Raw genomic sequence first — 23,387 nt, forward strand, 5'->3', positions numbered from 1 at the left:
ATATTTTCCTCTGCAGGGTCTCTGGCACAAAACAAAACCTATTCAGATAGGGGTCCACACACATTTATGTGGCTAATACGTTACGTATCAAAAGAATATGTTGTGCTGATGTTTTACTAACAAAGACAAAAGCACTTTACCTTCATAATCAAACAGATACTGTTCAATGAAGAACTTGTACCCCTTTTCCCGTTTGGAAAATGGTGTGTCTGAAAACTGAGCAGCAAGCCTTTCAACATCATTGAACCGCATTTGCGGCAGGTGGGCAAGGGATTTTGTGAATTCCATACCCTGAAATGAGCAAAATAATTAATAATGATATACATGGAAATGGTTTAAATTAAGAGCTTTGATCAAGTCAGTAACTTAGTATAATGATGGATATCCACTGAGGATTGATGTCTATCAAACATAATATTGTCATGAAGAGACAAGGACATACACTTAAGTGTATGTCCTTGTCTCTACATGACAATATTACACACATAAAGACCCCCAGGAAAGTGCTCTAAAACATATTTCTTTGCAAAAAGGGTGAAATATCCCTTTAACAGGAACCACACAGCTTCCACTTCTCCCAGTGTAAAACAGCATCAGAAACATGCTATTCATACCTCTGACCACTAGGTGGCACACTATTCCACACCATACAAACAGATCCAAGTACTTGACATGCCTCAAGAAGTTTGGGAACTTAAGATAAATTTGATGTCTTGCCAGGACCCTTAAGCTAGTGAAAATAGTAGATCTACAAGCTTGCAACGCGTCACAATGAATCTTCCAGAGAATCTGTGCATTAGCCTGGCCATGGCAATGTCATACAGGCTATCCAGCATTTCTCTGAGGTCTGGGTGGGTCAAGTTCACAGTCACCACTGTCCACAGATTATCACCTGGTCAACAAACTTTAGACATTGCTTTTTATTGTAGAGGCAGAGAAATCACACACAATGGATCTGATCATTATAAAACTATAGTCAATATACATTAAAAAATTTACGTCTCTAAATTGGCAATTATTCTAAAATATACTGATGTAAGCTATTACATTATTTATATGACAAACCCATGATTTTACATTACATACACAAACATAGTGACATTATATGCATCAAAGTAACCTCATAAAATGTCCTTTCTCTTCCATATTCAATATACAGTAATTGTGGGTCAGAACATAAAACACAGAGCTATTCTTTTCAGATGTATTGTACACACACTACTTAACATACAACTGTCTCTAGGTTAACACATGGAACAAGTAGTCTTAAGCCCAAACTCCTTGCAACTAGTAGTCGAAACTCGATCCTTGCAGCAAAACACCTTTAAGGTCAACCACACCACTGCAACTCATTGCAACTGCCATTGGGGGCAATGGTTGCATGTTGCAAGGAGTTGCGTGACGAATCATTGGTGTGGTTTGTTTGGGCCTTGGAAATGTTCTTGATACACATATTGATGCATGCACGATAATGTAGACTAGAGTCTCTGGATAGGATAGTAGAGGCTGGGAGAGACCTCACACAGAGAGGTGCATTCTGGGAGAGACCTCACACAGAGAGGTGCATTCTGGGAGAGACCTCACACAGAGAGGTGCATTCGGTTCGGTTTGTTGTTGAACTATCATTTAATCCAGGGATGTGCAGAGAGTATTAGAGTGGCAGGGGCTGAAATCCCGCAATAAGAGGACACTTTTGGACAAAAATAGCGAAAATAGATGATCTACAAGATACAAGCTGACATGGATTTCTAAACAAAAAAATTCCAATACTGTATATGGCATGGAAAGGAAAAAAGTGGCATTTGCATTTCTTTCACCATGTAGTAAATGCTGCATTCGTAGTCTGGTGCAGTTGTTTTACAGACGGGTGAAAGGGGCAGGGGCTGAAGCCCCCTTTGGTGTCTATGTGTGCACGTCCCCGATTGAATGAAGTAGTTGTAGTAAAACATGTTGTGGGGATGCAGGTGTTATGTGCTGTATCATCCATCAGTAGTAAGTGTTCAGGTTGCGTGAAACAGTACTGATATGATCTGATTGTCCGTTCATCCAGACCTCACGGAGAATCCTCTCCCTCTCTTCCAACTGCTGGCTGTGCTCCAGCTCTGCGCGCACGCGCACACGCACACGCACACGCACACGCACACGCACACGCACACGCACACACACACACACACACACACACACACACACACACACACACACACACACACACACACACACACACACACACACACACACACACACACAGAGAGATAAGAATGAAAATACTTTGGAGCATGTCTTTAACCCATTTAGACCCGAGCTTGATTCTACAAATGTCTAAATCATGACAGTTTTCTGAAAACCCTATGTTTCTATATCAGTGGTTCTCAACATCTTTAATGTCAAGGACCCCCAGAATTATCTGTAATTGGCTGCTGACCCCCATCTGAAAATGTTGTTCCAGTGCAAAGATTTAAGTTGAAAATGTTCGCTCTGAAAGAATATATATTCAAAGATTTGCGCCACATTTTATAAGTATAAGTAACAAAGTATAACATAATGCTTAAAGCACCAAAAGGGGTTCCCGCAGTGGGGAGGGTTGTACTTAGCTGAGTCTAATAAAAACTGGACAGTAGGTAAACAAAAAAACAACCATCATTATGCTATAACAGCACCGTGAAAAATTATCATTATTTGTGCCAATCATGTACTGTACTATCCAATTACACACATTACTTAACATAATGGACTGCATTCAGAGAACAACTGTCTAGGAGGTTAACACATGAACGCTTCTGTTATCATTATAATAATTAGCATCATTTATTATTAAAGTTGTTATTATGGGGAACACGTGAGGAAGGATTCATGTTAGGCATGGAGAGGGAAAGAGAATTAGAGGAGATGATGAAGAGAACAAGAAGATGGGACCAAAACTAACTAAACTAAAATCTCAAACTACTTTTAGAACATTTAAAAACTACACGTTTTGAGTTTATCTTTATTGCCAATATTGATAGCCATTTATTTGTCCCAATTTAGTCAATTAATTCCTCCCACCTATCTTGCTACCGAGCACCTACAAAATGAAACAATATGCATGAACAGATGCACTGTATACAGTGGGCCAGGCATGTGTGTTAGTGTGTGTGCACGTGCGTGCGTGCGTCTGCATGGCATGTGCATGTGTTTTACCCTCTGTGAGGCTCACGTGTGTGTGTGTGTGTGTGTGTGTGTGTGTGTGTGTGCGCGTGTGCGGCATGTGCATGTTTTACCCTCAGCGTGCCGCAGATTTCTCTCAGCGCCTCTCTGTCGTTGTGCAGTCAGCTGTGACGTCATATCATCCCACCCTTCCGATTGGCCGTGCGCTCCAGTGTCTACTACTGCAACCGTGTCATCTTCTTGGTCTGTTTTCCCAGCAGCCTCAGGATGCCGGAGACATGAGTGGAGCCGACGTCTACTACAGGGCCTGTCAACATGGTGATGGTCGCCATGGTGGTGGTGCTGACGGTGCAGGCCTCCGTGGCGGAGGTCAGCGCGGCAGTGTATTTGGAAGACGACGGAACAGAGGGTGACAAGCAGGCCGACACACACCCCGCCTAGAAACACCAACGCTGTCCTCTCTGGGTGGTCTGAGGAGGTGGGGGGGGGAGAGAGAGAGAGTGTGAGTGAGTGACAGACAGACAGACAGACAGACAGACAGACAGACAGACAGACAGACAGACAGACAGACAGACAGACAGACAGAGTGAATGCACTGCACTCTTAGCCTGGTTAATAAACCAGACCGAATCTGGTTTATTAACCAGGCTACTGCACTCTACTCACATCCATTAAAGTGTGCGCAGAAAACATGTGCACACCAAAAACCTTTTAATGTACGGATGGAAGAACAAACAAACATAGTAATACAGGAAGATATAGGACTCACAAAAGTAACTGTTATGGTGGCTACATGAAAAGTCACCATATACGGGTTGGTTAACTGCGGTGGAATAACACCGGGGTTTGGTTTGGGCCATTCAATTAAGTGTGTGAGTCCTATCTTCCTATTAATGGACGCACGTCCATCCATTAGATTAGAGGACAATGCGTTCATTCACAGTCTGTGATCAGTGGAAATCAAACCTCCGACTCTGTGTGCAGTTAAACGCGTGCACACACACACACACACACACACACACACACACACACACACACACGAGGACTGACCTGCAATAAAGGTGTAAGCTACCAGCATGTTGCTAAGCGATGCCATCTCCTGTGAAACCACCTTCACGTCCATATTTGGGTTTCCTGTAGGCGCATGGAGCGTTCATATCCTGATTATATTTGCAAATGTCAGGCCATACATCACATCACATGGATTTTAGTATTGTAGTATTTGTAGCATTCTTTTAACTAGTAGTTCTAGATTATAGTAAACCAGTGGCAAAATGTCGTTCAATTATGCATTTCATCAATATGTTGAATGATTCTCTCTCTCTCTCTCTCTCTCATGTGATATGTCCAGGTTGTGTGTGTGCCTGTGCTTTTAGAGCACACTGATTTTCAATGTGGGGTCTAAAGGGCCACCTGGGGTCCTTTAGACCAAATCATTGATATTTATGAACCAAATGGACCCTCACAGATCTATAATTGTGAGTGTGTACACTCACAGAGTTAAATGAACAGGGGGTCCTTGAACTGAAAAAGGTTGCATAGAGAATGAGTGAGTGAGTCTAATGCAGGGTGACACTATGGCTGATTTAAACTCAGTCGCACATCGTGTTGCGTATCGAAAATAGCCAATCTACAAGCTATAGATCTGAGATTGTTTGGGTGAGAAATCGGCACGCAACCCAGTATGAATCAGGCTTAACGTTACCTCTATGGAGAAAGAGAGAAAAGCGGAGAAAGAGATAAACCAAGTGTAGGGTACATATAAAACATATAAGGCAGAAATGATTTAAAGGAAAACAGAAAAGGGTTCTAGAAAGAATGTATGGAAGACAGAAAGATGGTTTCAGTGTTTGTCTATTTATTTGACTATCATGTTTAAACACAACACAGTTAGGTACATGCCATCGTATTTTAACACACTGTATAGGCCTAAACTTCATATTTCACTTTCCACATCAGCATAATCGTCTTCACACAATTAGATAAACACTGGTCATACTCACATTTCCATGGTGATCTTTGTCTCTCCTCTCTGCTCCTTTCCTCACCCCTTTCAGTTGTATATTCCACGGTTTGTCTCCATGTGGACAGTGATGTGCAAGAACAGTAGCATTTATGTACCCCTTTCATTCTGACAAAAATTACATTGTTCACAGTCGTTCTGACGTTTATTATCTTTTTCTCCCCCCTTTGTCTTGGCAGTAGAGGGATGATTTTCGCCAGTGGACTTTTCCTTTCAGCTTTCCAGGTTGGCGAGAGAGAGAGTGAGTGAGAGAGAGAGAGAGTGTAAGACAGAGTGTGTAAGAGGCAGAGAAGGGGGGGGGGGGGGGGGTTAAGCCCCAAGGGATCTCTATTTCGGTCACCGTTTCTTTTTTTATCTGTTCTGTCCGTCTCTGCCACTCTTTCACCGTCTTGTTCTCTTCTGATTTAACCTGTCACTCTCTCCGATATATTTATCTATAAGTTTCTCTTTAGTTTACAATGTAAAAAACACTTTCACAACAGTCATGCACACACCCAGAGAGGGCTAAAAAACATGTATGAATAATGAGACTATGTAGGGACTAGGGAGAGAGACCTCAAGGAGAAGCCTCCGTTCCTCGTGCGTTGCCAAAAGCAATAAGAGCATGTCAGTCAGCCCCTCGCTTTCCCCCCCCGTCTCTGTATCTCAGAGTATATGGAGTATTATTTTGCAGATAGGAGAGCCGAGTCTGTATAATGTGTGTTATATAAGACATGTGTTCATGCTGCTAATTGAATCATACACATGACTGCCTCAACAGGAACTCGCCCTCTCGCCATCCACCATCTCACTTTCCCTCCCTCTTCACTTATTCCATCAGTGGGAAAGCTGGAAGACAGTGTAGGAGAGACAGAGGGACAGTGGGCAAGGTGAGAGGGAGGACAGACAAACAGTAGGTAGGAAAACTGAAAGACATTGCAGGAGAGAGAGAGTAGGGAAGCTTGGCAGTGGTGTAGGACACACAGACATTAGGAAAGCGGAGATAAACAGTGTTTGAGAGACCGCTAATATTAGGAAAGCTGAGTGCAAGAGGGCCAGACAGTAGGGACACTGTAGGACACACTGTGGGACAGTAGGAAAGCTGAGTGCAGAGTCTGCAGACGGTATGAAACCTGAGTGCACTGATTTAAAACTCCAATGTGTACAAATGGAAGGTTCTACTTCTGGAGTTTGATTAACACTAAGGGTTTTACTGTGTGCAATCTGGTGAACATAATAGGGTATAGCAGGTGGAAGAGTATGTTGTGTTGGATACAGGATTTGCAGTTCAATCCAAACTGAGAACGAGAAATCAGTCAACAATCATGGTCTCGAAATAATGAATATTGTGTTCAAAACAAGAAACAGTGAAAATGATGTAGCCTAAGTGAACGATTGCCTTATAACTTTATTTAGTATAGAATACTCACATTTCAGAAGCTGGTCACTTTTAATATCTTTTAATTAGATTTAAGAAACCCTGATTGATTGAGTGCCCTGTAGAGATCAAAGTACACTCAGCACATTAGGTAGCGTTCATGCTGACTAGCTATGAACAGGCAGCATTAGATTGAGCCTAAACTCAGCACAGTAGTCAATACAGGTCACAAGAAAAAATACAATAAATGACACTTAACCCCCGCCCCCATAGGTACAAGAAAACAGACCAGAGTTTTTCCACACATGGTCCACAAAAAACAAACAAACAATTTTAAATATACAAAAAGAATAGATTTAGACCCAAACCATGAAACAGAAGAGATAAGATACTAAACCCAGAAACAGAAAAGTAACTAGTTATTCAACCCTGAAACACAAGTTACACTTATCTAAACCCCAAAACAAAAGAGTGTTACTAGTTCCGTCCTGTAGAGGTTTAGTGTTGGGGAAAAGACAGCAGGCACAACAGATTACTAGCAGCCTCGACCACTTTCAGTTCCGATAATCGCATAAGACACTATTACCCTTATATATGGAAGGATAAGCCAATGATTTCTTGGGCAAGCATACTGTTACAACAATTCCACAGGAGACACAGAAGGACGTCTCAAACAAAAAGTATACAAAAAAACAAAAAAAGAACATAAATTAAAATATAAATTAAACACCTTTTACCACTAAGAGCACTTGGTGGTGCTCAGGATGTAATACACACCAGAGAAAACTGCACACACACTTGGTGTTGAAAGGAGAACTAATGTTGCTTCAGTGGGATTGGCAAATAAAACAAAAGGTGATGAAAATGGAATGAGGAAGAAAAAGTGACAGAATTACTGTTGCTAGTGAGGACCTGTTTGTTGAACCACACAGAACAGTATGGAAAATAATGTTGTGCATTGGATGTGGAACACATCTAACATAATACATTTATATCTAAACCTTTTGACAGCTTGCTTAGCAAAAACACCCCAAAACAGAATTTACACGTGTCTTTGGACAGTCAAGACGGGGGTCATTAAATGTTTCAGCCTTGCGTCCAAAATACAAACATAAGTCTTTCCACCCAGAGCTCATTTACATATATTCTTTCATTTTAAATCACCAAAAGGAGCCATCAGAAATCAAATGGTTTCTGCGACACGTCCAGGGGCTCCAGAGATACAAAGCCACACTCTGATCCTTCCTATGTGAAGGCTGGTCCTATAGATCAGCACTCAAGCATCCCTTTTAAGAGCAAACAGCCGTAGGAATCTGGAGGCCCGTTTCATGACCAAATGAGGCCCCCATATACACCTAATGATTCCGTTGACACATAGTTTCGACTGTTCAATATCGCTCACAGCCATTACTCACGCCGAACACCGACACCTCTCTTCTCATCCTGCCGTGTCGTCCCTTCACAATAAAGTGTCTCCCGTTTACCTCCCAATGCTGCACATTTTTACCCAGGTTATCAACAGGACATAGGTATAACTTTAACACCGTGGGAGAGAGCAAGGCAGCGAGTGAGTGAGCGAGAGAGAGAGGGCCAAGGGTGGTTGGGGGGGTTGAATGACGCCTGGCAGTCAGTCGTAGCTCGGAGTCCCCGTTTCAATTGAAACTGGTGAAACATAGCTAGCAACGGCCTCCTGTGTGTGTGTGCATTAGGAGCATGTCTTAGGTTATTTGCCGTTAAAGAGCTGCAGGTCGAGGCGCACCCACACCTCGCCCGTCGGAACCTCGTGGAGGAGGAGACGCCGCGTCGCCGCGCCCTTGTTCTCCAGCTCCTTCTTTATGGTCGCCACGGGAACCTCCGTACGACCCAGGAACTCTGAGGAGAGAGGGAGGAGATCACAAGAGAATGATTTAACCCCATTCTGACCTGAGATCAGATTCATACGAGGTTTCCACTGGACACACACTGGTCTGATTGACCCATTCTGACCTGAGATCAGATTTAAAAAAATGTCAGTCGTTCTTCGATTTAAAAAAAAATAGCAGACCTACAAGCTCGTATCGCGCCACTCGGTGGCGCGATATGAGCTTGTAGATCTGCTATTTTTAAATAGCTAAAGCATAACATGATGCTGACACCAAAATGGGTTCCCGTTCAGAATGGATTAACCCCAAGACTTGGAATGCATCTGCGTCACCTTAGCTTTGAACCACTTTAACCATTGGTGGCTGTATAACGAACGGCTTTCACCTCTCCATATATTATGGAGATAACGGAGCTATCTGGTGCCGACATCAGGTCAATGTAGAAACCTCATATATTGGATATACAGGCGTGGGATCGTCATGGCCATACGTACGCAGCGGGCTGGCTTCTTCATCATCATGACACGCATCCAGTAAAACCTTATACAAGAATAACCCGAAGAGGTTGAGGGGCGGAACAGGCTATGGTCCTCGTCGTGAGAGACTTCAGAGCTTTCCGTACGAGACAGGATATTTCACTTTACCACCCGGACATGGTTGTGGCAGAGATTCCGGCATTCCGGTTAGCTTCCCACCGGACGCCACTGCAGCAGGTTCTAACCTAGACAACCAGCACTAGTTCGAGCTATTTTACATGGTCCTTCGTTATTTGACTTTAGCTATTAAACCCGTGAAAATGAGTCGCAAATCTTTGAATATAAATGTTCGCGGCACTCTGTGCCGCGCTATGAGCTTGTAGATCTGCTATTTTTCAATAGCTAAAGTAAAACATGATGCTTAAAAACACCAAAAGGGGTTCCCGCCCCCCAGAATGGGCTTTAACTGACCGTCAGGGGAGAACTGGTCTCTCTCGAAGATGGTGATGCAGAGGACGTCCTGGTACACGTCCTTGATGTGGAACTGACAGTTGAAGTTCCATTTGGGGTTCAGGGTGTCGTTGAGCGTTCTGGAGGTGAAGATCTGAGCTCCCATCGTCACCTCACAGTACGGGTTACTCTTACCTACACACACACACACACACACACACACACACAAACACACACAATACAACACAGCACATGATGAATGCATAACATGTGACCAACCATACAACCACAAAACCACCGGTTTTGGAGATATGGCTTATAGAGTAATGACTTGCAGAAAACAGCGAGTTGAGAAAACAGGCTTGAAATGTTCACTTCTGTCTAACTTAGCTACACGTTTAAGCATTTATGGGTGTAATTGAGGTCATAAAACCTAAAAGAAAAAAGAAAAATAAATGAAAATGAATGTCATAAAACCTTTAAAGCTACAACCTGCACGTTTTGTGTCCGTTGTCTCCCTCTACAGACAGACAGAGGTAACTACAATAAAGACTGTGGTACATCTTCTAGGGCCCAATCTTCGCCAGTGCCTTACACACCTTATCCCTAAACTTCTTTGCGTTTTTTTTTTTTTTTTAATTGTTCAAATAGCCAATCTACAAGGTCACAACGTGGTGATGTAGATCGGCAAGTTGCATAGATCGACCTCTGCATCCACGGGATGCACTACCGTACTGTTTTTTATTCTAGTTTATTTTGCTAGCTTTAGTTACAATAATCATTTCTTCTTCTGTTTTCCACATGAATATAACCACATTATAAAATGAAATGGGAGTTAAATGCTGCAATTTGTAAATGGCAAAATATGACTCCTAAAGTCGTTGAAGTGGGACTCATAAAGTGTCCCTGGGACTCATCTAAAAGACCATCCCTGCATCCCGGGACTACATTACATTGCAAACCTATTTACATCACTGAAGCAAGATAAGGCCCCTAGTGTGTCCAATCTGGTGTGTGTCACATGACTTTACCGACATGGCCAAAGTAGGCGGCAAATGCGGCTAAAACCGCGATATGCGCATCTCTAATGTGGATCAAACAGCAGGTTGAAGATTTTCCAAAGCTCACCGTTTGGTTTACAAGCCTTGAGTTCAGTCGCCTCCAAGATGGTGACTAGAAGTCTTCCAATTCCACTGGCCTTCATTGAGCGAGCTGCACACACACACACACACACACAGTTCCATTCTTTATAAACCTAGCCTACAACATCACTATACTGTAGGAATGTAGTCAGTTCGACAACACTGTAAGACACCAGTGTGTGTGTGTGTGTGTGTGTGTGTGTAAACCTACCTTGATAAGCCTTCTCTCTTTTCTTCTTTTCCATTTCAATGAAGTCTTCAGATGCAGCTTTAATCTTCTGAACCCACGCTGTCCTACACACACACGCGCGCACACGCACACACACAACAGCAGTATGTTAAATTAACTAATAGACAAACTGTGAGGCAGGCGGCAACTGGTACTGATGTTATTGTGTGTGTGTGTACCTTTCATTGATGTTGTCAGTCTTCAGAACAACTGGTACTGCTGTTATTGTGTGTGTGTGTGTGTGTGTGTGTGTGTGTGTGTACCTTTCATTGATGTTGTCAGTCTTCAGAACAACTGGTACTGCTGTTATTGTGTGTGTGTGTGTGTGTACCTTTCATTGATGTTGTCAGTCTTCAGAATATAAACTCTGTCGATATGAGAGATGTGGAACACAGGATCATCACTGGATGGATCTGGAAGCTTCACCAACACCTCATTAACAAACACAGGCTGACAGACAGACAGACAGACAGACAGACAGACCGAAGATGTTACTGGAGAATTAATTTCATCATTAACTAAACTCAGTGTGTCAGTTTGATCAGATGTGAGGTTGTTGTGTCTATTGTGTGTGTGTGTGTGTGTGTGTGTGTGTGTGCGTGCGTGCGTGCATGCATCTCACCGGTTTGTACATCTTCAGCTGCGTGTTGTTTTTGTTGCTGAACAGTTTATCTGGTCCAGAGGAGCTGAACTGTTTAGCAGCGTGGGTCAACAGCAGGAAGTCATTGAAGAGAAACACCCACAGCTCCTTGTTGCTCTTTGCTTTGTACATCTGCCACACAGAAACAACACCATTATATATTACAGCTGCAACTAACCATCATCTTTGATTACAATTCATTCATATCATGTTTACTAAAGAGCTGGAGCGATGGGGATACACTTGCTACTGTACAAACAAGCTACAGCAATGGTTGCCATCAGAATATACAGGTAGTTAACATGTATGTCAACCACATGAACCCTAGCATAGCTATTCTGGAATTATCCTAAATGGAAAAAACATTCTGCAGAAATAGGCTTAGCAGATCGACAAGTTCACGGACACATCATGGACTTTTATCGGGGTATTATCAGCGGAGAAATTTGGTGTTGAGGGAAAACTGGAGGCCCGTGTGTAGACCAGCTTGATTTAACCCATTTAGACCCGAGGACGATTCTATAAATGCCTTCTAAATCTTGACAGTTTTCTGAAAAACCCCATGTTTCTGTGTCAGTCGTTCTCAAACCTTTTCATGTCAAGGACCCCTATTTTTCAACAGCTAAAGTACAACATAATGCTTAAAACACCAAAAGGGATTCCCGCCCAAAACGGGTAAAAAAAAAAATATATATATATATATATAAAAACTAGCTTTTACGATGTACAGTCTGTATCCGTTGTCTAGTAGGTGATGCATCTCAAACACATCATCCTAGTTCTCACCTTCCCGCTATGCAGCAGCTTCCTGGGACCCAGACAGTTGGTCAGAGAGTTAAAGATCACTTTCTGTTGAGAGACAGAGAGTATGGTTGAGTAATGGTCACATTTAGACCTGCAGAGGACGCTTCTACTAATGCCTTCTAAATCCTGACTGTTTTATGGAAAACCCCATGTTTCTGTGTCAGTGGTTCTCAATCATTTTCATGTCGAGGACCCCCAAGGTTATTTGTAATTGGCCCGCCGACCCCCATCTGAAAATACGGTGTTCCAGGAACCCATCAGTTCGCTCTGAAAGAATATACATTCAAAGATTTGCGCCACATTTTCACGATTAAAAAGAAAAAGCTTGTAGATCTGCTTCTTCAATAGCTAACCAAAATTTGGTGCCCAAATGCTGAATCAGCGAAAAATGCGGAAATAGACGGTCCTTCCGGCAGCCTTCCGGGTGCTTCAAAACGCCACTGAGCAACTTCCACTGACATGAATAGCGGAGGGGGCGGAGCTTCGCGACAGTTCAGTCTCTATCCTTTTAATCCTCTATGGTATCAACGCCCGATTAAATTGTACAATATATAGACCAATGACAATTTAGTGACAATAATATATCTATCTCAAAAACGATTTGGTGTCTTGGCTGACGAAATATGAGCTCATATTTATTTCATAAACGTGATTTCTTCTGACCAAACTTGTTGCGCAAAGGGCCTTAATCTGTCGATTAAAAACATGTAAGGATAATAAACCATGTAAGAAGATTCTGTGGGTTGTACCTCAGTGATTCCTTCACACTGAACATGAGACTGAATCCACTCCAATCTGTCCGAGTTCTCCTTCTCTCTCACGCCTTCATTCACCTGGTCAACACAGTTAATGAACAGCACCTGGTCAACACAGTTAATACTTTATGAACACCACCTGGTCAACACAGTTAATACTTTATGAACACCACCTGGTCAACACAGTTAATACTTTATGAACACCACCTGGTCAACACAGTTAATACTTTATGAACACCACCTGCTCGATGCTGTACATGAGTGAATTAAAGAAATCGAATGAAACATGAAAACCAAATTAACCTGCTGACAGAGCTCCTCTGCTCGTTCCAAAGCCTCCTTCAGAGACCCTCTGTCCACATGGCCTTCTGCTGTACTCTCCAGAATCTGCGTACACACACGCACACATTCCATTTTTCATTTATTTATTTATTACGAACATGTTAAATGTTCGAAAAAGGAGTAGGAAACATATCGAGTCCTACCCCTTCTTTGTGTATCTTAATACATCAAAACTTATATTCAGGTAGATTTTTTCCTTTGTTTACACACTCACAGTATAATAACAAAATGGAAATACAAAAACAACAATAATAATAATGATTAATAATTACGGTAATAACAATAACGATTGTATAATATAATGTCCTAATAATAACAATGTGGGCCCAGGCCGTAGCGTAACGGTCTGGGCACCGGACTGGTAATCCAGTCGCAGTGTGCCGCGGGTTCGACTCCCGGACCCGACACGGCCTTTACTGCATGTCATCCCCCCATCTCTCTCCCGTTTCCTGTCAGCCTACTGTCTGTCCCTTCAAAAATCAATAAAAAAAAGGCGTAAGCCGCAAAAAAATATCTTAAAAAAAATAATAATAATAATAATAATAACAATGTTATTGTCAACACGTTTGGCAGTGTGTTATCTTGAGTTTGATGTGCAGTGGTTAGTTACATGTTTTATGTACAATGAATTCCTAGCATGCTATCTCAACATGTTTATGTAGCGTTCATAGCGTGTTCCCTTACATGTTTGAGGTGCAGTGGGTAGCGTGTGATCCTCTGCATGGGCTTCAACAGGAAACTCGACAGAGGCATTCCTTTACATCTGTAGTCTGTAGCAATTTTCTGATGAAAAACAACAAACAACTCCTTCAACAACTCCTTAAACTTTGTAGCAACTGCCACACAAGTTAAACATGATTTATTTTAATATCATCATTTAAAAGTACATGGTGTATTATTTAATATTTCTAATTAACGCCATCTGTCAAGGGTAAGGTCCTATATATTCTGTGCTGTCTATTGTGTGATTTTGTTATTATTCGGGGGGTTTTAACCCATTCTGACCGGGCACCCATTTTGGTGTCAGCATCATGTTATGCTTTATCTATTGAAAAATAGCAGATCTACAAGCTCATATCGCGCCACCGAGTGGCGCGATACGAGCTTGTAGGTCTGCTATTTTTGAAAAATCGAAGAGCGACTTGACATTTTTTAGAATCTGATCTCAGGTCAGAATGGGTTCGTCAGACCAGCGTGTGTCCGGCGGAAACCTCGTATGAATCTGATCTCAGGTCAGAATGGGTTAAACACTATGTTTATGATTTGATATATTTTGAGTGACATGGGTCTAGAGTTGGACTGACGCCCATAAAGTAGGCGGAGGTTACCGGCCTGGGGGAGACCTGACGGGGAGAGACAAACAAACAGACAGGGAGTCTTTGAGGGACCTGTATACGTTTTCTCCCCTCTAAGACCCAGCGTTGCTTTTTAGCAACAATTTTATTTAATTTAATTACTATTTTTTTTTTTTTTTTTTTCTGTTCTTTTTTCACCTAAACGTCATCAGTGATGTTCATTGCAATGCCATTTCAATGCCATTGGTCATGATATTTGCATATAAATACCCCCCCACAGAGGCTGAAATTCACACAAATAAAAAATGTCTGGAAAGTAGGTAAAATAATTGTAATATATGTTTTTTTGTGATCATTAGAATGTCTAGAACATGTTTTATTCATTATTGTGAAAGATATCCCCAAAATGTAAATTATTAATTTATATAATTATTATAAACTTTTCATCAAACTTTATTTTTTTTAACATATTTTTTAGTCTTAGGCCTAGTAGTACAAAGTAGTAGTAAGGTTGAAATCAATTTTTTGCAAGTAGAAATTAATGCGGGTGTTAGAGGGTTAATGCCTCGTTACTGGAAGCTATAGCTACACGAACGATAACGCCCACGGTGGGAAGAGGCGCGAGACGTTCTGCAACCGGTGAGATCCTTCATCTTTTATTTATTTATTTATTTCGACATCCCGCGAGGATCCGAGGGTTTCTTCTTCCTCCTTCGTTTGGAGTAAGCCTATACCTTACATTGGATTACGTGCGCTTCTGGGATGGATTAAGTTTCTTTTATCACAATTACTGTGCTTTGGAGGGAGTTTACGTTCGGGAAGGAACTCTGGGGGCAACAGACTTTGTTTGGAAACAACCACGGAACTATAAGAAACAATAAGCACGGGCGTGCGTGTGTGAGACACGGACACTCGTTTTCATTCATTCATTCACTCATTCATTGCATTCACCTCTGTTTGTATAACTGTTTGATTACTTGTTTTGATTTGAGATAAACGGTTAACGTGAGCTTTGCTTCTGACTGCATTTACTGCTTGCTTATTTAGGTTATTGTCATTGCATCATTCACAACCCGTGATTTAAATAATTCGTAGCAGTGATAGGGATATCTGACCGTTACAACTTCACTCTCTCTTCCCCAAGCTGTCTTTTCTTCTCTCTTTTCTTTCAGTTGTCCCATTTTCTCTCTGTAACACTTCTCCATTCCTCTTCCTTCAAAATGTAATCTTCCTTTTAAAAATGTGATTCCCTCTCTCAAATGGCTGGACTCATATCCCTCCAACCCCATCCATCTCTCATTCATCATACCTTGAGGAAATTCTTAAAGTCTGGCTGGTTGTCGCATCGGGTCTGGAGCAAGGCAGCGCCGTTGATCTGACAGGAGCAGAATCGGATGTAGGGCTGCAAGTGAGCCAGTTCTGATGCCAGGATGTCTCCAATCACCTGCACTGGCATGTTCTCCCCTCCTGTCTTCTTACGCACACGCAATGCTCTACACACACACACACACACACACACACACACACACACACACACACACACACACACACACACACACACACACACACACACAAAGCATTTGCTGACTGTTAGTTTTCATAGTTTTCGTCGGTGGAAAAAGCTAGTCGACGAACATTTTTCGTCTTAGTTTTAGTTTGACGAAAACAATGCTGCTTCCCAAAGCATTTGCTGACTATTGGGAGGGGAAGAGTAGTCTCGCGTAGCCAGACAACTATTCCACAATCTCTGAATGCTATATATAGAGTCTGGAACTACACCTAAGTAACTACACCTACAGTAAGTAATCCGTTTGTCATTTCCGTTCACAAAAATACATTATTATTTTATCATTATTTCCATTTCTGCCAAAGCAGAAAGCTATAGATGTGTAGATATATTTGCGGAACTGTAAAGACGAAACGGAAGTGAGGGAGGAGGCTCCACTGACGGAAGCATTTGGAAATTGCGAGAGGCAACAGTCTAGCCATGTGAGACTATAGGGGAAGAGTGACAGCTCTCCAGTCACTTTGTCTGGTCTCAATGTATGGTTGATATCCAGCAGTGAAAATGGCATTGACCCAACAGGTCAATGCCAGGAATACTGGATAAAGATTACTGAAGTGTATAGACTATATAAAATAGCGTACAATAATGTTTTTGTGATATGACAGCATGGACTGTGTCTCTCACCAGTCCAGTCACAGCAAATTTTATTGTTACCATACAGATGGATACATTCATTACCGGTAATTATCCCAGTTTTAAATAGATTGGTACAGTGTAGTGTGCCAACACTGTTTCTTAACCCATTTTGGGAACCCCTTTGTGTTTCAAACATTATGTTATAATTTAGCTATTGAAAAATAGCTTGTAGGTCTGCTATTTTTGAAAAATCGTTAAAAGGTGCCTCAAATCTTTCAGAAAATTGTCATGATTTAGAAAACATTTATTAAAAATTTCGACGTCAGGCCTGAATGGGTTAAACTGTCAATACTTTAACCCATTTATGCGTTCTAAATAATAGTCTTCTGAAAAAAAATTTAACTTTAACTTCTCGCTTGTACTATCCACACTTTTCCTGGGCTGTGTGTGTGCTCCAGTTCCTGTCGATTTGATCCAATGAAAGCCAATGAAACTGGTCAGATGACCAATGAAATCAACAGAAACTGGAGCACACACTGCCCAGGAAAAGTGTGGAGACATAGCAACGACTATACTGTAGCAACGACTACCCCAGAAGGGGCTTCCCATCCTGAATGGGTTAATCCATTCTGACCGGGCACCCATTTTGGTGTTGGCATCATGTTATGCTTTAGCTATTGAAAAATAGCAGATCTACAAGCTCATATCGCGCCACCGAGTGGCGCGATACGAGCTTGTAGGTCTGCTATTTTTGAAAAATAAAAAAAAATCGTTTTTTTTAATAATCTGATCTCAGGTCAGAATGGGTTCATCAGACCAGTGTGTGTCCAGTGGAAAACCTCGTATGAATCTGATCTCAGGTCAGAATGGGTTAAACAGTGCGGTACAATGTGCCAGTGTTGTTCGACAGCTTATATCCTACTTCAGTAGTTTGGTGTTGCAGGCGATCAGTTCTTTCCAGTTGACAAAGATCATGGACATCTCTGCTTCAGTCAGCCGACCGGACTCCGACATGGGCTTATGGAACACCTGCACAACATAGGGTTATACATCAATCAGCATGTGCACATTTATGTATAGTATAATACTTAAAAAATATCATTAATATGTGCACACTAGAGACCTGCGGATGAACCTTTTTGTCACCCGAATCCGCGTGTGCATTATTTATAATACGCCCGTTATCCTTTCGCATGAGTTACTTATTACAATTTATGAAATCAATAAAGATTGCGAGATTTTGTGCGTTTAAAAAGCTATAATAAGCCTATAGATAGATGCCATTAATTTATTTCCCGCATTATTTCACCCGCGGTTTATCCAATGTTAATTTATAATATATATATATAAATGACCCAAATCCACCCTAAATTGCCGTCAACGGCGGCTAAATCCGCCATCCGCAGTGTCTCTAGTGCACACATATTCACATACAGTATAATCTTATATTAACTACTGTATATAATAAGCCATTTGTTCATAATATCATGTATTAACCTGAAGTTTAATTATGAGAATGCTATATTAAAGTTTGGGCAACAGATGAAGCAACTAGTTGCAAGGAGTTGTGACTAGTTGCAAGAGTTGCAACACCAGTTGCAAGAGAATGGAAATTGTGCGATAGCCATAGTTGTGTGAATAATATGTTGTGGACTTAGTGCTCATAATAGTAGTACCTCAAGGACTATCTGCAGATCTTCCACGTATCTCTCCTCCGTCTGGATCAGTTCGTGGATGTAACCTTGCCTCTTCCTCTCCTGTGGACTCATGGAGTCCAGGCTGGTCAGATCGGCACACCCTGCAGGAGGAGAGCGAGAGGAAGGTTCATCACAGCCGTCATTTCAACAGTCTGCTGAAGAGTGAGTGCACTGTGTATACGAGTATAGACGAATCCACCACAAAGCACACCGCAGGCCACATGTTTATTTTGTGCAGACATTTGGAAATCTGGCTCTTCATCAGTTTACTGTAAACTGGAAGGAGAAAGGTGAACCCATGGATAGGATCTCCAACCAACACAAACAGCGCACACACACACACACACACAAACAAACATTCACATCTGTGAATATTTCTATACAGCCTTCTACAGTATACACACACACACAGTCACACACACACACCTGTGAATATCTCTTCACAATTCACAATTCTATACAGCCTTCTATAATCACACAAGCACACAAATCCCTACCTTGTAGACACAATTCATTGAGACATCGCGACAGCCCTAAAACATCCGTCTGCTGTCCCTGTATCCCTTCGTCCGTCTCGTGCCACAAATTGAGAAACTCAAACCTGCTCTGGTCCTGTAAACTCATCGCCCCTTCTCTTCCGCTGCCCTCCGTCCACCCTCTTCCTTTCCTTTCCTTTCCGTCTCAGACGTCTCTCAGTACGTCCCGTCTCTTTCTGTCTTTATTCACGGTTCTCCTCCTCTGCTCTCTTACCGTTTGAACAGGGCAGAGCGCAGCAGACAAATCTGCTTGTACCAAAACAGGAAGGAGAACTCTTGCCCTCTGCACACGCTCAGAGCAGACAAGAGCTTAGCTTCTTCTCCTTTCAGACTAATCTGAAAGTACTCATAATTAGGGCCCAACAATATTACTCCTTAATATTAATATTAACTCCCTCTAGCAGGCAAATGTGTTTGCATAATACCTGTCAAATGTTTTATAAATATATTTGTAAAGCAGTTGTCAGTCAGAAATTCAGACTATTAAAAAAAAAGAAACACCGTCTTCACCAACATCTTATCATTCTGTCTCTACGTTCCCGATATGAGCAATATGCAATTTTGAACATGACCCCTGCCCTGTTCGACTCAATACCAACTCTACAAGTTGACGACACCGCAGGAGGCATTTAAGCTACAAGGAAAGAACCTCAAATATTTTTAATGGAAGCTAAAATTCATATTCATGTGGACACACACACACGACTATCTTAGCCCTCTGTATTGTGTTGAAAACTTACAATATTGCACACACACACACACACACACACACACACACACACACACACACGATTCATTATGCTAGGAGTGTGGTGCTACTCTCTTGAGTGTCAGCAAACGTGTACAATGATCTCAAAAACCATCTGAGGTGAGAGGCAATGTGGCAACAAACACTTGATTCAAAACGGCCTTGTTTGATATTTCTTTTACTTTGTGCACATCCAGGCATATCATGGTGCTTGTGACTGAACAACGCCCAGAATCCTCATCAGTGCTGATAGCCAAAGATGTACAGACAGATAGCCTGTGCTTATAGCCAGAGATGTACAGACAGACAGCCTGTGCTTATAGCCAGAGATGTACAGACAGACAGACGGTGTAAGTTGGAAGGCTTGATACGTTCCAGAGCCTTCCATTGCTGCGACTGGATGAGACATTGTCAATTGGAACCATTAACCTATTCTGGGTTAGGGAACACCTTTTGGTGTTTTAAGCATTACGTTACCCTTTAGCTGTTGGAAAATAGCATATCTACAAGCTCTGTAGATCTGCTATTTTTGAAAAATCGTGAAAATGTGGCGCAAATCTTTGGATATATATATTCGTTCAGAGTGAACGTTTTTAACTAAAATCTTTGCTTCTGGGGGGGGGGGGGGGGGGGGGGTACAGTAAAGCAGAGCAAAGGGAGAATAACACTCAGAGGAGGAGAGAAAGATGGAGTAGACCAGCAGGACTCTCATTTCTCTGCCATCGGTTGGAGCTGTGATCCAGTCCACTGCGGTACACACAACAGTTCAGAACTAAAAATAAATAAAAGCAGGAAACTGACTGAATAATTCAGACGTTTCAGGAAATGGACTGAATCACTGACTTCTTTCAGGAATAAAATAAACTGGCTGAAATCATCCAGATGTTTGAGGACGGACCGAATGGTTCGGATGTTTCAGGAAGCTCAATGAATGGCTCAAGTCGTTTCAGGAAACTGACTCAACGGTTGGGATGTTTCAGGAAACTCAATGAATGGCTCAGTTGTAGCCTGGGCAGCATTCCCGTTCGGGAGCGGATGATATCGCCATCATGTCGTAGTAATGTTTTGTAGTCGTCATTCTTCTGGAACTTCCTTTTCCCTCAAACCGATTTTTTATTGTTATTCTTCCGGTTTGTGGGGAAGTTCCGGATGATATGAAACATATTTTCAGGTGGGGGTCGGTGGCCAAATACAGATCATTTTTGGGGTCCTTGACATGAAATATTGAGCACCACTGATACAGAAACTACTACTTATACTTATTTCAGAAAACTGTCAGGATTTAGAAAACGGTCAGGATTTAGAAGACATTTTCTTTTTTCGACGTCAGGCCTAAATGGGTTAATAGAAAAATCGGCTTCAGGTCTAAATGGGTTAAGGACCTGAAAAATGTATTTGTTTGGAGCAGAGGCGATATTTAATGTTTGTGCTCCACCCCAACGTAACCTTCCTAAACTGGTTAGAGCAAAATAAAAAAGGTTCGTTACAGTTAGTAATACTGTTCTTTGTTTTGCATTAATGTACGCAATACGTTCAAAACACTTTGTTATACTCATTCATGTGCCGCAGTTAACACAAATAATAACATTGACATCAGATGAAAAATAAATTACACATTCTTATTTCTTCATATTTATTGTCCATATTGAATACTGTATGTTTCACTTCCAAATCAAAAAGGATAACCCTTTTTATTCTTTCATATTGTCAAGCAGCTATTATAGATTATTATTATTATATGAGGCATCACGGGGGATCTAGCCAAAGTAGGATGAAAATAATAATTGAATAATCCTATATGAGCCAGTTCTGATTGGAACATGTGGAATGGGTGTTATCGTAGTCGAACATACCAGAGTCAGTCACAGAGAAATGCATCTGTCCAGGTGATACATTTCAGTATATTGCAGGCATGACAAATTAACCTCTCTCATTCCCATCATCATACTATAATTCTAACAATGTCTGTCTGTCTGTGTGTGTGTCAGAAACACAGCCGTAGCTCCTCATTGCCTGCACCAATCGCTCCCACATATGAATATGGAGGGCGTAACGAAGCCCTTTTTTTGATTTGACATCATTTATTAGTGAATTAAAAACGCACCGGGCGCAGTACCCCCCATGGCCACAAGGGGGGGGGGGGGGAGGGGGGCAAATATCTCACAACGGGTAAGGGCTAGTTGTTATAACTTAATAACTCAAATAAGTTTAAAAGGTAATTGGGGACATAACTTAAGGCAATTGCATCGTTTATTTTTGTATGCCAATGAAACGTCCTTGTAATATGAAAATAATGAAAAACAATGTGTTTGGACTTCGTATTAGTAATGCTAGAGTGCAGCGCAACGTCATCTGCAATCTGTTTAGACAAAGTTTATAACTGTAAGATTAATGAGTTGAATTGACTTTTTTTCCCCATCTGTGGCTGGCAAGTGGCGAGTAGATATTGTGCGCAATAATGTAGAGAAGATCTAGACATTTGGGAGTTAGGACATAGATGTTCTACTTAAATGTTATTGTACTGGGGCAAACATCGAATGTTATTTAATCGGTAATGGAGATTTCAAATGAACGTTTCTGCCATTAAAGACTATTGTGTTTCCGTTTTTGCTCCTAGTAAAATATCATTCATATCCGATTACTGTTTACATTCTTGGAGATGGTTTGGAGCGTTGGTTTTCACGTTCTCGTTCATTCATACCCATTCTGAACGGGAACCCCTTTTGGTGTTTTAAGCATTATGTTATGCTTTAGCCGTTGATAAATAGCAGATCTGCTATTTTCGAAAAATCGTGAAAATGGGGCGCACATCTTTATATTTTCAGAGTGAACGTTTTTAGCTCAAATCTTTGCTTCTGGGAGGGGTCCCTGAAACAACATATTTTCAGATGGGGGTCGGCGGCCAATTACATATATTTTTGGGGGTCCTTGACATGGAATAGTTTGAGAACCACTAGCCTGACCTAAGCAGAGACATTTCTGGCCTAGATGGGAGGGTCGCGCCTCAGGAAAGCGCGCACCCTGATTGGATCTCATCGATCTGTCCGTCACCCCCGGCCCCTCCTCTCCCCCCTAGTGCAGCGCTACGTCACATCATTTAGAGCGACGCCCACCCGGAAGGGTTGACTCCCACTTTTAGACTGGTTCAGCCCACGGCTTTTTCCAGGCTTTCATCTTTCGCGCAGACGAAATGAAAGCCTGGGTATCGAGGCTAGAGAACCACTGACACAGAAACCTAGGTTTTTCAGAAAACTGTCAGGATTTAGAAGACATTTGTAGAATCGTCCTCAGGTCTAAATGGGTAAAGTTTTTCCAACACATTTTCTTTTTCTTGTCCTCTAAGCCAGGGGGGTGGGGGGGTTCTCAACGTTTTTGGTTGGGGATCCCCGGAAATGCTATGGCCATGTCTCGCGACCCCCGCCCCTCCCCCCCTCCCCACCCCCAATACAAATTGACAGCTTCAATAACCTAAGAGAGAATACATCATAAATATGAAACCAGATATAATCATTAAGGAAAGTGTATGCATGCACTGTGTGTACTATGTAGAACTCTTAATTTCCATTTTCCAGCCATTCAGTTGCCGAAAATAATCTGGGGACCCCCCCAAAATAATTTGGCGACCCCCTGTGGGGGGGGGGTCTAAGTAACAGAAGTGGGAAGGGTGGGATTAGTGGGATAAAGTGGGAGGTGCATCCATAGACCACGCCCAGTGGGTCCCCCTCTGAAGACAAGAAGAGGAGA

General features: G+C 41.9%; 2 protein-coding genes across 5 annotated transcripts in view; both read right to left on the reverse strand.

Annotated features, from left to right (window-relative positions):
- Window positions 1-408: 408 nt before the first annotated feature.
- On the reverse strand, window positions 409-5,379 carry LOC310855119 (protein eva-1 homolog A-like). 2 transcript variants are annotated; one of them, XR_014568961.1, is made up of 5 exons: window positions 5,148-5,379; window positions 4,195-4,278; window positions 3,258-3,614; window positions 945-2,102; window positions 409-508 (listed from the first exon to the last, which is right to left on the reverse strand). XR_014568961.1 is itself a non-coding variant. In XM_083760010.1 (4 exons), the coding sequence occupies exons 2-4, from the start codon at window positions 4,265-4,267 to the stop codon at window positions 1,987-1,989; spliced, it is 546 nt and encodes a 181-aa protein (XP_083616136.1). In that variant the 5' UTR covers window positions 4,268-4,278; window positions 5,148-5,379; the 3' UTR covers window positions 941-1,986. The 2 variants fall into 2 exon arrangements, 1 of the variants encoding a protein (XP_083616136.1); XM_083760010.1 differs by lacking the exon at window positions 409-508 and having other exon boundaries at window positions 941-2,102.
- A 1,155-nt stretch (window positions 5,380-6,534) lies between these two features.
- Window positions 6,535-23,387, reverse strand: part of itsn2b (intersectin 2b) — a 51,551-nt gene continuing 34,698 nt past the window's right edge. For all 3 annotated transcript variants that reach the window (XM_083760050.1, XM_083760048.1, XM_083760049.1), the window contains 13 exons: window positions 18,339-18,460; window positions 17,585-17,691; window positions 15,829-16,012; window positions 13,909-14,007; window positions 13,186-13,269; window positions 12,877-12,960; window positions 12,110-12,172; window positions 11,306-11,455; window positions 11,015-11,133; window positions 10,666-10,748; window positions 10,441-10,524; window positions 9,334-9,507; window positions 6,535-8,396 (listed from right to left, as the gene is read on the reverse strand). In XM_083760050.1, the coding sequence (XP_083616176.1) occupies window positions 8,248-8,396; window positions 9,334-9,507; window positions 10,441-10,524; window positions 10,666-10,748; window positions 11,015-11,133; window positions 11,306-11,455; window positions 12,110-12,172; window positions 12,877-12,960; window positions 13,186-13,269; window positions 13,909-14,007; window positions 15,829-16,012; window positions 17,585-17,691; window positions 18,339-18,460 (1,502 nt within the window). In that variant the 3' untranslated portion in view covers window positions 6,535-8,247. The remainder of the gene's footprint in view (window positions 8,397-9,333; window positions 9,508-10,440; window positions 10,525-10,665; window positions 10,749-11,014; window positions 11,134-11,305; window positions 11,456-12,109; window positions 12,173-12,876; window positions 12,961-13,185; window positions 13,270-13,908; window positions 14,008-15,828; window positions 16,013-17,584; window positions 17,692-18,338; window positions 18,461-23,387) is intronic.

The sequence above is a fragment of the Protomyctophum parallelum genome, assembly GCF_964188405.1.
Source record: "Protomyctophum parallelum genome assembly, chromosome: 2".
Classification (NCBI taxonomy): domain Eukaryota; kingdom Metazoa; phylum Chordata; class Actinopteri; order Myctophiformes; family Myctophidae; genus Protomyctophum; species Protomyctophum parallelum.

Bases quoted from the DNA above. Each gene is read 5' to 3' on its own strand.
- LOC310855119 (XM_083760010.1), bottom strand. From the start codon at position 4,267: ATGGACGTGAAGGTGGTTTCACAGGAGATGGCATCGCTTAGCAACATG. The intron at 3,615-4,194 runs GTCAGTCCTCGT...CCACCTCCTCAG, and splicing joins AGCTTACACCTTTATTGCAG to ACCACCCAGAGAGGACAGCG. The intron at 2,103-3,257 runs GTAAAACATGCA...GCGTGCGCGCAG, and splicing joins AAATCTGCGGCACGCTGAGG to AGCTGGAGCACAGCCAGCAG.